This window comes from Hirundo rustica, chromosome 1 (assembly GCF_015227805.2).
Source record: "Hirundo rustica isolate bHirRus1 chromosome 1, bHirRus1.pri.v3, whole genome shotgun sequence".
Taxonomy (NCBI): Eukaryota; Metazoa; Chordata; class Aves; order Passeriformes; family Hirundinidae; genus Hirundo; species Hirundo rustica.
In genome coordinates, this window is record NC_053450.1 from 132,408,247 (window position 1) to 132,424,311 (window position 16,065).

The 16,065-nt window shown below is 39.8% G+C and overlaps 1 protein-coding gene across 1 annotated transcript in view; it reads left to right on the plus strand.

Moving 5' to 3' along the window:
* CALCR (calcitonin receptor) overlaps positions 1-14,381 on the plus strand; it is a 30,976-nt gene extending 16,595 nt beyond the window's left edge. The window contains exons 6-7 of the mRNA XM_040069540.2: positions 5,641-5,682; positions 11,303-14,381. Coding sequence (XP_039925474.1) covers positions 5,641-5,682; positions 11,303-11,524 — 264 coding nt within the window. The 3' untranslated portion in view covers positions 11,525-14,381. The remainder of the gene's footprint in view (positions 1-5,640; positions 5,683-11,302) is intronic.
* The last annotated feature ends 1,684 nt before the right edge of the window (positions 14,382-16,065 follow it).

The window sequence follows — 16,065 nt, forward strand, 5'->3', positions numbered from 1 at the left end:
CATCCTCAGGGAAATAGACCTCCATCACACATAAAAATTACCTGGAACAAAAAGAACCCAGCATTCCAAACATCCCCCTTTTTCTTTTTCTCCCACTTTATATGCTGATCATGATGCCATATGATCTGGAATATTCCTTGGATCAGCAGGGTTCAGCTGTGTCTGCTCCCAGCTCCTTGTGCACTCCCAGCCCACTCAAGGTGGTGTGAGATAAAAAGCAAAAAGGGCCTTGACTTTTGGAGGCCCTGCTCAGCCACAGCTAAAACTTTCCTGCATTATCAACACTGTATCCAGCCCACATCCACAGCAGAGCCCCACACTAGCTACTACGAAGAAAATTAACTCTATCCTACACAAAACCAGCACACCTCAATTGGAATGACGAGCATGGGTTGGGATGCTGTAGATGCATTGATGAACACACACAGCTATCTTATTTCACAGAGCTTCTAAATTAGGCACCACAAAGAAAACACTTGCACTCCACAAGAGCCAGTGAGTAGCAGATCTACCTTAAAGGACCTGATTTTCAAAACTTGGTAGCTGATGCTGAAAGCGCATGAAAGATGCAAACTTCCTCAGGCTGTAAAGCATTAGGGTACTGGATATGCCAGGGCCTTGCACACCTCTGGCATGAAAACACATCTGTCAAAAGCCTGGAAACCCCATCATGCTGCCCAGGGAAGACAAAATAGTACACCAGGGCAAAGGGAATGCCTCCTGTGAAGGAGTGGAGCAGCAACTGCCCTCGGTCCTGCATGTATTCTGTATCCTGCCTTCAGGTCTCATTCCGAGACAGAGTAAGAGAGATGTGCCTTGTGCCTGACGACCTGGCAGGGCCTCCTGCATCTCTGCTGGTGCTGGGGCTGAAGCTGATGCTTCCTTCATCTTTGGAACCACTGAAAATCTTTTGAGAATCCCAAGCTGTAAAGAGATTGGGGAGCTGTGCTTCTGTCAGTTCCTGCTACTGAGGATCACTACCCCAGCTTCTGATTTCTGACATTGCTCCATAGCAAATGCCTCACAAGAAAAAAGGAAGAGTAGAAAATTAACTGCATGATGCATCAGCTACTCCCACATTTAGACACAGTCCTCCCAGAGCTCCCAAACCAGCCCAGGGATGAACAAGCCTCAGCTTTCAAGTTCCCTACACCAATGGTCCTATTCTATCTCTAGCACGTTCAAGCCAGGTTTTAGAGGCTGTCAGGTTACATAAAATGGCACTGTCACTGGGCCAAAGAAGAGAGAGCTGTGGAGGTCTGTGAGGGAGGGGTGGAGGAAGAGCCTCTGAATCAACAGCAACACACAAGCAGCTAAAGCTCCACTTCTCAATACCTTGGTGACTGAGGCTCTAATTGTGTAAGTCTGGCCCTAGTGAGAAATTAAAATGCTATTCAGCATAAGGGCCTTGGTTTTTATTGGCAAATGAAAAAGATTTTTTCTGCTGAACAGAGAATAATCACTGTCTTTTTCTCCACAAATGATATCCCTTGTGTGCCACTCAGCATCTTCTGAGCAGCAGCCTCAGGACTGCAGCACCCACCCTGCCAGGCAGGAGGGTGCAGCTCCGAGGTGTCTGGTCTGCTACAAGGATATTTTGAATCTTTTAGGCCTAAGTTTGGATTGCATATATATCCACACTGCCTCCAAGTTTTAAATTCAGCTTTCTATGAAGCCTTATCCAGAACAAAATGAACCCATTTAAAAGTAGCCTGTTAAAAATAGTGAGAAATTTCAGTGTATTTTAGAAGGAGTTCATTCCATCTGTTTCTCAGTTTAAAAGGAAATAAATATCCTCTGTAATGCCAAACCAGGCAGAAATATTTTCTCCTTCTGTTCGAACTTAAGGTTATAGGACTGCTTTTGACAGTGTAAGCATTTTTTCTTTCTTTTCTGGGTTTTTTCTATTTGAATTTTTAGTAGTTTAAAAACTTTAGTATTTTAAACCAATTAAGGTTAGGGAAAATACATTTTTGTTAGCTGGATATAATAAAGTGGCACTTATCTATGAAAATTTCATGCAAAAAATGACAGTAACGAAACCCCCATAGAGAGCATGAGCATGAGCTTTGGCGGATGGGATGTCTCTATCATTTTGCAGCAGGTGGGCTGCTGTCTTCAGACCTCTCATGACAATCTCCCCACCTCAGTGGCAGCAGAAACTGCACAGACATGTTCTGTGCTTTCCTTATTTTTTTCATGTAACGTAAATTAACAATTCAGAATCCAGTCACTTACTTCAGAGGTGCTGTATGAGTGTTCTGTGGATGAAGGTGGTGGGAAATGCACTGCTGTTTTTCTCAGAGCTTTTTAAAATGAGAGGTGGGAACAGGATGTACTTCTATGAACAACCTCAGCCATGCTTTTCTTTTTTTTTTTTTTTTTTTCCCTCTCCATTCAGCTCCAGAAGTGAGAAGTGAATGGACATGGAACAACATCTGCACAGAGAATAAAAACCTGATTTTTATATTATGACCACCTGTACATTATCTTCTACCATCAATAATGAATATATAACCCCACTAAAATCTTAACAGCAACACAGTGTATAGTGGATTAGGGCAAAAACTAGGGCCCTGGACATGGTCAGGAACAGCAGGAATAAGTGTATCTACATATGATTTCTTGGTTTAATGGAGACATAAGCTGAAATGAAAAAATAAATAGAGGTATGAGAAACCTACATAAATTTGCATAGGTATTTTTTTATTTGTTTCTTTTTAACCTGAACAAATTACTGAAACTTCTCTTCAAGATACTCATGTCTTCTAGAAGAGTGAGATACAAATTAAATACCTGTCAAGCAAAGAATTTACTTAGGCCAGTATAGTCACTTAAACACTGGAAAAAAACTTACTACAGTGTCAATAAGGTATGTGAAGATCTGAGAGCTGCTGTCTCTGGACAATCCCTATGGCATGATTCACCTGAAAGCCACATTTATTTGTTCTCACATAGTTTCAGAAATAAAGAATTTCAAAAGAAGTCATTAAAGGCCTTCATCTTAAAATACATATATTCTTCATTTCTCCTTTCAACACCACAGCCAACCTTGTCTTGCTGGCAGCAGACAATAGATCCCATGTTAGTTTAACAACTCCACACAGTGGCAGAGAGGTATAATTGACTTAGACATCTTGTCCTCAGCAAGAATTATATCCTGAGCAAAAACCAGTAGCAGTCAGAATTTGGAAGATAGGTGTCAAAGAGATATGAGAAATAACTCATGGGGTTTAAATTAAAAAATTAATCTACATGTAGTCTGTCACGTTTTAATAGATCCACTGTAGAATTGCAGTCAACCCAAGCGCTCCTGGCTCTAGACAGACAAAGCTGGTGTCTGCTACTGACATGTCTGTAGTTTTACAGCTGAAGATAACAATAATCCTCTGAACTATGGGCAAAACTTTATGTATAAAAAGAAGAAATGGAAAAACAAATAGAAATAGGAATAGAAATAGAAATAATAGAAAGATAGGTGAAGAGCCCGGAGGGCCATGGCAGGTGGAAGAAAAGCAATGGGATATACATGGAACAGACTAGAGAAAATAATTTCTTCAGCCAGAATATGTACAACATGCATGGTCTCAAAATAACAAGAAGCCAGGTGTGCTTTCAGCCCACTCTAAACTAGAAGAAAAACTGAAAGGAATATGAGGCATCACTCCACCTTTCTCTTTAGCTTTTCTGTCAGAAGTTGACAGGAGAAAACATTAGTTAAGGGAACTGCACTCTAGAATAAAGTGGAGCAATTGCAGGATCTAACAGAAGAATTCCAAAACCATACAGGAACTGAGATGGAAAATGGCTTCACTTCAATAGCTCAGGTTCAATTCTGTCCTTAAGTGAACTGAGGTTCCCACATTCCCCCTAAACACTCTCACTGAAAAACAAACTTGAAAAAATTCCTTTGCTTCTTTCTCTCCCCCTGCTGTCTTCTGAATTTCCATGCCTCATGCAGACTGTCCGTTGAGCATCCCAGCTCCCAGAGGAGATCCACATCCATCTGGTTTGCCATTATGGCTGACTGCTCTTAGTGAAACCACGTTTAGCACAATAGCAGACCCTGCTGCAAAGGAGCACAGTGCAGTGCAAGAGCAAAGGTTTTGCGCAACTGTGCCCATTTCTCCAGTGTGCACAGCACAAACAGCATTGATACAGGCTGTGAGGACTTGGCCCCTTTTCCTTGCAAAAATTTTGATTTAAGAGTGTCTGGTCTGGCAAAGTCCTGTTTTAGAGTTGTAAGGTTTTATTGGAATTTGGGAGCTTCTAGGCCCAAAACTTATGGACAAGCTACTGTATTGCTTACTGCATGCTGGGATTTAAGTTTTTTGAGAATACTCATTTCTTTGCCAAAATATGAAGAGAAATGTTTTTTCTCACTATGTCTATCCTTCATCCTCCTCCTACATGCTGTTTCAGGTTGATATTTGAATTTATATCAAATTACAAATTCTGCATCAGAGAAAAATATATTAGAGAAGAATATTTGTCAATATTGAAGTGGTCAACGCTTGTCCAAAACAGCCTGTGTATCTCTATATAAGCATTTAGTTAAAAAAGTTATTGCTTATCCTGTGCTTATCCTATATTGCTTATCATGCAAAATATACATCTGAGAGTCCAAGATATTTTGCAAAGCATTATCTACAATTCAACTGGTAATCATTTAAATAAAGGTTTTATAGAAAAGATACAGCTGTAAGCCTCTTCAAAGCAGCCCTTGGGAACAAAAGCTGTGTTGCAGTTTTCCCCTCAATTTCACAAACTGCCATACATTTCGTTCATAATAACTGCTTTAAGTAATTTATAATGAAGGCATTTGGCTCCCAGTGATGTTATGTAATGCTATTTTAATAAGAGCAAGTGCCGTTATAACATGGACCAATGTAACTACATAATCCTGAATGGCAGGTTCTCTGTGCAAGAATTTCCTCTCTTATTGATTTCACACTTTCCCATCTCATATTCCTTCTATTTAATATTTAATCTTACAGCAATGGTTAAATGCTATCTGAACAACTTTGGTGATGATGAAATTAACTTAAAGCCACCTACAACCAAGCTATGACGTGCAGTGTCTTTTTTTCTTCCTCCCTACCTTCTAACTCATGTGCTGTGGTGGGATTTTTTCCTTTTTCTGGCTTCTTCTTGTATTCTTTTCATCCATTGTGATGCCCAGCATAGCAGTTCACTTATCCTGCCATAGAGTTCAATTTATGCCTTCCTGGGACATCTGGATTCTCTGTGTCTGACACTTTTGACTGGATAGCTACACTCTGATGAATGAGTAGCAACATATAGGACAAAACCTCTTCAGCAAAATCAGTGGCAGTGTGGTTCACCTCTGCAAGCAAAATATATACCTACCTTTTATTTTCCTTCTCTACATCTCTTATATATAAATAACTTCATAGCCAAAATCTAGTCATATAAGGGGAGGAAATGGTAAAACATCATGAAAAGACAAAAAAAATCCATTTATTAGCATACCTGTGAAAGATGGGGAGTGTCTGTTATGCAGAGGAAGTGGATTAATGTTTTTATATTGTATCCATCAGGTCCAAATTTCCAAAATATTATTAAGTCTATATATTCTGATCCCTAAACCTTTTAACTCTTTTCTTTTCCTTCTCTTAGGGCTTACTTGTGGCTACCATATTCTGCTTCTTCAATGGCGAGGTAAGTAATGCAGAAAATAAGCAGTACTTGTAAAATAGCCACCCTGCTGTTCATTAATGCAGATGTAAAATATGTCTCGCTATAAACTTTGAAGCTGCACCAAGTTGCTTTTACTCTCTACACACAAAGAGTGGTGCGCATTTCTGACAGCTCTGTGCAGAGTGTGACTGGAATATCTCTGAGCAGGTTAATCAGGTGTGTTACCACTACAAAGCAGATAGCACCTAATGAGGTGCAGCATGACACTTGCCCTACTATCTGCAGCTTTGAGATGGAAGTCTGAGTAAAGGAGAAAAGTGCTTTTTACTCCCCTTCCTGCCCCAGAACAGCAGGAAGGACCACAATACTCGATAAGAAGCAGAGAAGACATTCAGGGATCTGTCTGAGGAATGCAGTGGAGAGCTCAGGCCAGAGCCGTGGCAAATCCATCCCTGGTAGCACTGTCAGAGGTGGAGAAGTGCCATTATTTGCACTCCCTTGAGGATTAGCACTGGCCTTTTCACAGTCAACGCTTCTTGTGTAGCAATTGAGAAATGAAAAGCGTTGAGGCAAAGATCTCTCCCATTCTCTTACAGCTGGATCATAAATATGTATATACACCTCCTGTGGATTTTAGATCCATTTTACTACGTTTTAGGTTTTTTGATGTTGTTGGTTTTTGGTTTTTTCTTATTTGGTTTTTTTTTTACAAAAAAAGCAGGTTAAAATATGTCAAGAACCATTTAAATTCCTGCAGCAAGCCATTTTCCCAAGATGGTTGGCAGAAAAAAACTTTTTCAACACATCAAGAGCATTCAACTGTCACAAAATAAAACACCATATATCTTAGCAAAACTAGGAAGTCCATTAAAAAGTTCATTTTCAATCCAGAGCAGATGAATTAGATACTGAACAAACTCTGTGATTTACTAACACTCAGTAAATCAACCTAGAGAGATATTTGTGCTCCTGTTTATCCCTGTATATTACTAGAAACCAGCAATTGCATGTAAAGACGTGACCACACTGATGTTTATATAGAGAATGGAAGCAAGTTATCTTATTGATAAGGTGTTACTGGCTGATTTGATAACATTCAGGATAGCAGAGAGTATTAAATTCTGCCACCAATTGTCAACATCTCTGTACATTTGCCTTTGGCTGGCTCCCTGTGTAAATGTACAGAGAAACTGAAGAATTAAAAAGATGAGAGGCCTCAGCTGCAGTTCTGTAGCATGGCTCCTCAGGAGGCATGAAAGAGAATGGCAAAGTGTGAGCAGCTAATCACACCAGAACCTAACATGAAATGAGAGCGGTAAAGATCATGCTACAGAAGTTCTTAGTTTTATGAATCCAACAAAACAAAGTTGAAGACATTTGCAATTCTTTTCCTAACACATTTCTGTTCCCAGTATCTGCAGGCTACTATCATCTTTCTCCTTCTGCCTCACTGTCATCACTCTGACACAGCTGGAAAGGGCTCTGGCATGCCCTAGAAACAAAGAAAAACTTCTGATACTTCCTACTGAGGGAAAGTACAGACCAGTCAGGCAGTTTTTGAAGCATCCTCTGCCTATAAGAGTGACTGCATAACTGTCTACAGGCAGTACTCCAGTGTCTCCTCACTGGCCTCCAAACAATGTGTTACTCCAAAATCCTGGTTTGATTTGGGTATTGCCTTCTTCACTCTCCCCAGTGTGACCTCCATTTTTTTCAGATTAGCTGTTGCTAAACAAATTCCCTTAATGTTTTATAGCTTTCGTGCAAAAGGTTGATTCTCCATCTCTAATGAGAACACCCAGATATCTAGATTAAAGGTTGTATTAATGTTAAAAATTAGGAAAGGCCACAATAAAGTGCACTGAAAACGTAAAATATCTTAAAGTATATTAGTTTCTTAGTTTCATCAACTAGCTCTAATTCCAAAGTACTTTTGACAATGATACAATGTCAGAAGGGCATGCCCACCTTTAACAGCCCCAGAAATACAATTCTCAGGGTATGCACTAAGGAATATATCTGGCACTAATGAATATGTCTGAAGCATCTTCTTGACAATATGCATGGCTGATGACTCCTTGGTGGAGCAACTGATCAGAAACATGGATCGATGTCAGGCAGTAAAAACCAATGACTGTGAGGATGCAGGTCACTCAGACGTCTTGGAAGTGATTTTATCAGTGCTGGGGTGCTTTTCACCATTACACTAATTTTCAAAATCATTGCATCTCCTTCAGATTTGCAGACTGCCAATGGCAGGAGTAGTGAAAACACTCTCATTATTTTCTTGTAGGAAATTTTACTATCTTTTTTTTTAGAGCTTCCCATTAAGGTGAGCAGTGTCAAAGATGACACCTCTCTAATACAGACTTGAGACTATTTGGTGCTACTTGCATCAGCACATTACCCATAAACACACAGCAAAGTTTACGCACTGGAGTAGCTGGGCTGGGCCAGGAGAGGTTGAAAGGATTGTGACCCCTTCCTCCCATTTATTTCTGCAGTTACACAATCTGTAGATAGATAAGGCACAAAACCTAAAAAAAACACAGCAAAAGACTAATGCTAAGGTGGTATTAGGGCCTTCCAAAGGGAGCACTAACCTGAGTTTGACCAAGGAAATTGAGCTAACTTCCCCCAGTCCTGGTGTATGCAGAAGTACACAGACCAAAGACACAGTCTGGTCTTCAGCCATGATGTAAGATTGTCTCCAAGTTGCTGCATGCATCTGCTGCCATAGAGGCTAAAATTATTTCTCAAGAGAAAATTCAGTGTGGGGCAAGGAGATTAATTTTAGTACTGCAGAAGCTTGGCTAATCTGGGATTTACCTTTTCCTACTGGAAAATTTAACTTCAAGAGTGAAATACATGAAGCTTAGCCAGGACAAACAATGTTAAACTCAGAACCACTTCACTGTGTTTTATAGTACATTCATCACTACTTACTCACTAACCTCACTTTAGTACCATAAGCCCATCTATAGAAAAAAAAAATCTAAAAATAATAATAAAAATCTGTACAAATGTCTATTCATCTGGAAGAATGCATAAACAATGTTGGGGTTTTTTTTTACTTTTCAAATGAAAAATCTTCTTGTACATTTTCATATAAAATGTTGGTGTCCAGCAGCACTGTAGTTTCTCTGTCCAACAGCAACAGTTTTGTACAGATGATACAAGGTCTCTGCAATAGTCTGCTCACCAGACCACATTTTCAAGCTGAGAATTTCTTCTATACTGCAAGAATGGACAACAGAATGGAAAGTCAATTTGGGGAAAAAACAGCCATGTATCTTATGTACCAATGAGGTACGAATGGCTAATAGAGAACAGAAAAACCTTTAAAGTCTTGAAGACCAGAGTAAATAATCTTGGGCTTTTCATTGGTTCAGTCTTTGCTTTCTTTTATCTGCCATCACAGTGAAAAGCATGGCAGTCATTACCCTCTGCCTCCTGGTCCCCAGGTGCTTCTTCCATCATTAATACATTGTGGCTGTACATGTGATTTTCAGTAAGGCTGTTTACATATTTAAAATCCATGTCTGAATGGTTTTAGTTGGCACTGAGTTATGATCATCTGAGATTCTTGGAATCATGGCAGAAAACTAGATTAGCAATTTTTACTTAAATGCAGCAACTTGTACAATCTATTGTCCATTTCTGGCCGGATCCTTGTACAAGTAAGCAGTTCAGCCAAGAACAACAACAAAAAAAAGATACTTTGACCTTGTGCTCTCACTGCTCTGTGGAGCCTTTTAGACCTGTATAATGGCAGTTCTGATCATAGGCTGAACTGGAAAGGTTCAATGTAACCATCATTCCCGTTGAAGAAGAAAAGTATAAGCTCCTCATGACAGGCCCTGTAAGACTCAGGGACATTGTTCTTCCATCTCCAGTTAACCACGCTATCATCTCCAGACCTATGGTTGCCCTGGTAGACTGTAAGACTCCAGTTCAGCTGAGAGCATCTGGGGAGCTTGTCAGGAACTTCTTACCTGCACAGCAGCTCTTCTCCCCATGCAAGAGCAATCAAAGCCTTGGGGTCTGTGCAAGGGGCAGGGGAAGGAGAGGCTAGGAGAGGAACAGAAAGACTCTAAGAGCAGGCTCTAGCTGCCTTCACTAAAGACGCTGACATGAATCTGAATGAATGAAGTGCTGTGAAATGCAAGCAGCTTGGGGCAGAGGTGAGGGCCAGAAGTGCACAATGGCTGGTGGCCGTGGTGCAGTGGGGGAGAGGTGGCTGTAGGCAGGCAGAGCCGCTGTGCACACACAAGGTTTCTGCATTACCCTCCTCATCTGCCCGAGATGCCACCACCCCACTGAGTTATGGGGAAAGTCTCTGTCCTCGTACTTCTGCAGATTTCTTCTTCCAGTCCCTCCCCATAACTTCTGGGGTGACAAAGCTACAATATCCATACTGTAACATCAAAAGACAATTTTAAAATGACTAAAACCTTTACAAAGTTTAACTCGTGTAATATTTCTATATCAAGTGCTGCTGCTGCATTACTCTTTGACCCAGTAATTCTTTCTCAGTAATAAACTTGGGTGATAGAATAATAAAACTTCCCTGCATGTAGCTATTTCATTTTAATTCTCAATATTGGCATAGTAAGGCTTGCTCACAGCCCAAGTAATTAAAGTTCCATTGTGACCATATGCCTTTCCTGTGCTCGATATCTAATTAATCTCCACATAGACATTTGTTTTGGATTTTTTTTTCTTTATGTGTGACTAGCAATACATTCTCCAAAAGGCAAACCGTGCCCACTTCCATAAGAGCACAGAAACATGTAGAGTCCTGTCATCACAGTGCTTCAGTTGTACCTGCCTTTCTCTGGAGGAGAGGGTCATTTACACCAGATTATTGTGTTGAACTGCTGCTATTCTTGCTTCGTGATATTCATGATCACTGATTTAAACAAAAAGAGCCAGGATTTGCCCACTTTCTGCTCATGTCACAACACTATCAAGAGCTGCCATGCACGGACATGCAGCTGGAGAAGTTCTTATTCATTGGCAGGACTCAATAGTTTAAATAATTTCCTAGTACCATGTATAACATCACTCCTAATATAAATGTTGAATAAAATATCTTATTCTTGGCAGATGACTGTTCAAAGGTTGAAATCCTCTGCCATGCAGAGCCCTATGACCATTCTATATTTTGTGAGCACAGAACTTGTTTTAAATTACCAGAAAAAAAAATCCCTGTTTAGCTGTCCTGATCCTCTACCTCTTCCTACAAGATTAGCCCTGGCAAGGTCATGAAGTGTACTTACACTTTGCCATCCAAGGCAAAGGCTCATTACTCAAGGCTGAGCTTCTTCAGGTATCAAAATGCATTAGATGTTTCAGGGGCAAGAATCCATCTGCAGCATCACCCTTTCCTTTCCTTTCCTTTCCTTTCCTTTCCTTTCCTTTCCTTTCCTTTCCTTTCCTTTCCTTTCCTTTCCTTTCTTTCCTTTCCTTTTCCTTTCCTTTCCTTTCCTTTCCTTTCCTTTCCTTTCCTTTCCTTTCCTTTCCTTTCCTTTCCTTTCCTTTCCTTTCCTTTCCTTTCCTTTCCTTTCCTTTCCATCCCATCACAGGTGTTCATACTGTTTATCACAGTTTACACACTGCCTGTGTGTTTCTCTGGCAGGTGCAAGGAGCTCTGAAGAGGCAGTGGACGCAGTACAAAACCCAGTGGGGCCAAAGGCGCCGAGAGCACTGTTCCACACGATCTACCTCCTACACTGCCACGTCAATCACAGAGGTCCCTGTTTACCTGTACCATCATGACCCCAACAATGAACAGTTGAATGGAAGATATGTAGAAGACTCTGAACTCGTTGCACTAAAATCTGGAGAGACATCTGCCTAGCTCAGCACCAGCCACTGCAACCACATCATTTCATGTTCTGCTTGTGAAAAAAAATGGGGAGAAGGGTGGGAGTGTGGAAACGCAAGATGCTGTGTCAGTGCAGGCCTAGGCAGAAGGGCACATCCTATTCAAACCACATCAACTTCTTACAGTGATGTAGAGGGAGTGTGATGCAGACCTGGAATAGGATTTCTTCCTGTGCACTGCAGCAGGGAGTGAACATGGCTGCGTACCCACCAGGCTGCGTAACCCCCACATCTCCTGATACCAGCTGTATGAAGTGACCATCTGACATTTGTAGCAACCCCAGGTAGCCAATAGCAAATAGGAAGGAAGGAACCAGTATGTGGCAATTGGAAACTTTCAGCACTTTTTGCTTTTGGTACTTTTCTTTAACATTAGATTTTAAACCATCAACTTTCACAAAGCGTAACTGACTTGGAGTCCTTTATTACTCCCCTTTAATGAGCTTGATAACTGCTTAAAAAATTTTGCACATCGCAAGACAAATCAAACATATAAACAGCAGAAAGTCATTCTGCAGTATTGAAATCTTGATACTTTCCAAAGAATGCCACAAAATATTACCATCCCCAAAGGATACCCCAAAATATAATCATCCCATTAGCAGGGGCATAAAGCAAATTAAGGTGAAATAGTCATTGCATGCCAAGATCTCAAACACCCTCAGAGAAACAGATCAATTCTTCAGGTTTAATGACACCAGTCCTGAAGGCATCTCAAAATGGATTTCGTTGAACAATACTGGTAGTTCAATATTTATTTATAGGAAAAATTGTCACCCTATTACTCTGCCCAGAAACTCATCATTAAGCCACAATTCTCTCACTCTGAATAAACCGTGAAATTTGTTTGGGAACTGTGGTTTTATTTAATAGGCATTCTGAGTTGAGTGCTAGATGAATGCTTGTCTCTGTTATAAATTTGTGATAATGGCAGTAAATGTTCCCATGAAAGAAGTCAGAAACCAATATCTTCGCACAGGAAGCATCTACTTTTAGAATCTGGTTGCTCTCCTGAGTTCCTAATCATTAGATAGTTTTGCCAAAAACCTTTATAATCTATTTCAGCTTCTATTAAAATTAACCCTGTTAACTTGGGTGAGCAATGAACATCTTCAGTGCTCAGAAATTAGTTACACAATACAGTTCATTGTAGACTTCAAAAACATGAGGCCATTTCCTCCACAGTGGTTTGAAACCAATTTTAAATATTGTATCCAGCCAGGCTGATTTTCCTTCCCTGACACAACCAGACCCTAAGATTTACCATCAACTTGTAGATATTAAATGGAGGAAAAATATACGCGTCTAGCTACCTGAGTCATCATCTCACTGGAAAAGTCCCTTGCAGGAATGGGTTCATGAGGAAGGGCTGTGAAGCCAGCACTATGAGAAGGCACCAGATTCGCCCTATTCATGCATGAGGCAATGCCTTGCAGGGAGGGGGCTGCTCTGTTTTCACCACCAGCACACACACCAGCTGTGCACCACAACCCCTTGTTCCCAGAGCGAGGAGGAAGCTGCTGGCTCTGCCATCGTAGAACAAAAGAGGAGCTGGGGAACAAGAAGGAATTGTCTGCTGGCGGTGCAGATCATCACGTGGTCAATCCAGCAGAACACTTACAAGAAAATACCATTGTGTGCGTTTGTTCAAGCCACATATCTATTTTTCAGACTTCAAGGGATACAAAGACGGTTATTTTTTTTTTTGAAACAACAGTATTTCTCACATTGCTATTTCTTCTTTCACCATTGAACAATAGGAAATGGAGGAGTCAGTTGTTAAAGACAATAAAGTGGCTCTACTATGAATCTGTAATATTCTGAATAGCTTTGGGGCACACTGCACTTCCCAGGAGGGCAGCAGAAGGCATTCCTGCTTTCTAAAGACATAAACGAGCTGATTGTAAAAGAAATGTGCATAATATAGAGAGTTTAATAATGAACATGTTGGTTTTAATAATGCACACATTTTAAACATGTAAGTGCAAGTTGTTTCACAGCCAGTTATGTTCATGTAGATGTACAAAATGGAAATGCTTTCCCATTATATTGATTGTTTTCTTTCTTCACTAATAATATTTTCTTGCTCTGTTTAGTAGTGTGCTCTGAAAAGCCAGATCCAGGATCTGAGGTTTAGGATATTGTTTGCATCTTTGGTGTGCTTGTGTCAGTCTTTATGGAAGCTTTGGTTTCAGCCAAGTGATGATGATTTCCAGCCACAAAAAAAATTAGTATAACATACACACTGAGTTTAGGGCTGTCATCACACTTGGGTTTTGTAGGAAAGGCTGAGTTTTAAAGGTACTTACTGAGTAATTTCTAATCAAAATATTTTCCAATGGGAAATGCTATTTTTCTTCATCTCAAGATGGTTTGAAATGTCATCATTGCACACATAAGGTAAATTTAATTCTCTACTTTATAAATAGCTCCATACACTAGTGACAGTAATATTGAGAATGCTGATACAACCTCAGTAATTCCAATAATGATAGTAGGGTGGTTTGACTCTAATAGATTTCACAAGAACAGCAGAAACATATAATTAATGAATGAGTATCAAAAAGTATGGAAGGAGCTGACACTTGAATCAGTGGATTCAAGGTGTATTTTAAGAGGAAAGCAACCTCACATTTATCACCTCTGCAGTATCTGTTTCCTCTCAAACACCACACCCAACACATGAAAACCCAGTTTAGTGAGCATTTGCTCTGGCAGAAGGTTTTGTGTGGTTGCTCTGAGCAACTAAATCTATCAGAAAGACAGATTTAGATTGATGCAGTTGTTATTCTTTACGAGGTACAGAAACACAAATTAAAGTATTTGTTGCAGCATGGAATGTTGAAAGTAAGACTTGATTTTTATTTACTTAATAAATATATTTTATCTGAAATAAAACAGCATCAAAAAGTAGAACAGACAATTTCCTCTGTATTAAAATTATTAGAAATAATGCTCCCTTAATTAAAACATTACAGAGTGCTCACGCAGCAAAATAACTCTGCTTTGGGATAAGAGCAACCCTGCAAATGTGGTGAATTTTTGTTCTCTCATTCTTTGCCAGCATCAATTAAAAAAAAAAAAAAAAAAAAAAAAAAAAAAAAAAAAAAAAAAAAAAGAGCAGACTTACAAAGATGGAAATCTCAGACACTGAAAATGTGAAGGTACCTACATTTCCACTACCAGGAATTTGTGAAATATTTGTGAAGCTAAAAACTGCTCAAAAATTTGAGGATTTTTAACCTAAAATTTATTTGCATTGAAACAGCACTTGATCCCAAGCTAATGAGAATCTGCAGTGTGAACATGCCCTCTCTGCCCTCTACACAACTTTTTATGCACTTCCAGATGGATCCCAAATCTGTATTTAAGAACCCCTTTACTGAGCATTCGGACCATAATTGAGAAAATAAAGTAAATCCCAGCATCACAAATACAGATCAGTATGTTGCCCTCATCCTAATAAAGGTCAGCTGTTTTAACCAGTGAAATCAAGTGCCGAGTGCACGTTATACTGCTGCAGGAAAAGGAAGCATTGGGGTAAAATGACTCACCAGGTTGTGTGGTATTGTGAGTCTCAGGAAACACAAATCGGCACTCTCAGCACTGGGGATGATTTAGACCTGACTCACCTGCCTTGGCATAGGGACAATTTAGATGACCTGCTGAATCCTTGTCAAAACTTATTTTCCATGATTTCACAGCAGGAAAGATGGGCACTGCGCTTTGCTGGGGCAGGAATGTATTTAATTCTCCTTATATACCATTTAATATTTTCTTCATAATCCAATTTCAGGACATCATAAGCCTATCTTTAAAAGAAACAATTACATTCATCCAATTTTTAAAGGATATCAGCATTTATTTTTAGACTCTGGTCCCTTTTCTCTCACTGCAAGCAAAAACAGCTTTGAGAAGTGATCACACTACAGGAGATTACTTTGTTAATGTGCAATGTGTGCCCACGCATGACCATGCCCAAGTGCTGGTGATGTTGGTTTGCATAATATGGTCAAAGAGATACAGCTCCTTCCCTCATATGCTTTGCATTTCTCTCCCCCTCCACTGTCAGAAGATGTGTTTATTTCCCAATCTGTGCTTTCTACATATTTTCAGGAGAAACATTTTTCCTTTGCAGCTTGCAACTTATGTTGATTTGTTCTTGGTCCAAGATGTACTCACAAAAATCAGACTGGAAAATGTGCATTCTGATCCATATCAGATTACAGAATTCAGGTGCTTGGCCCACACTGTTTTTTAAAAACTACCCAATGGACTTATGAAAATAGTAGGTGCAAATTTAAAACTAAGTCAAGGATAAAAGTCTGAAAATCTGAGCACACAGGCCAAGTATCTTTAGAAGCAGAGTAACATTATCTTTTTTACTTTTGACAGAATACAGTCCTGTTATTTAAAAACAGTTTAAAAGATAGAAAAAATATAACAGATCTTAAGAAGTTGAAAGTTATACAAAAGGCACCAAGAAACCAACCATCTGGAATGCCTAGATAGCAT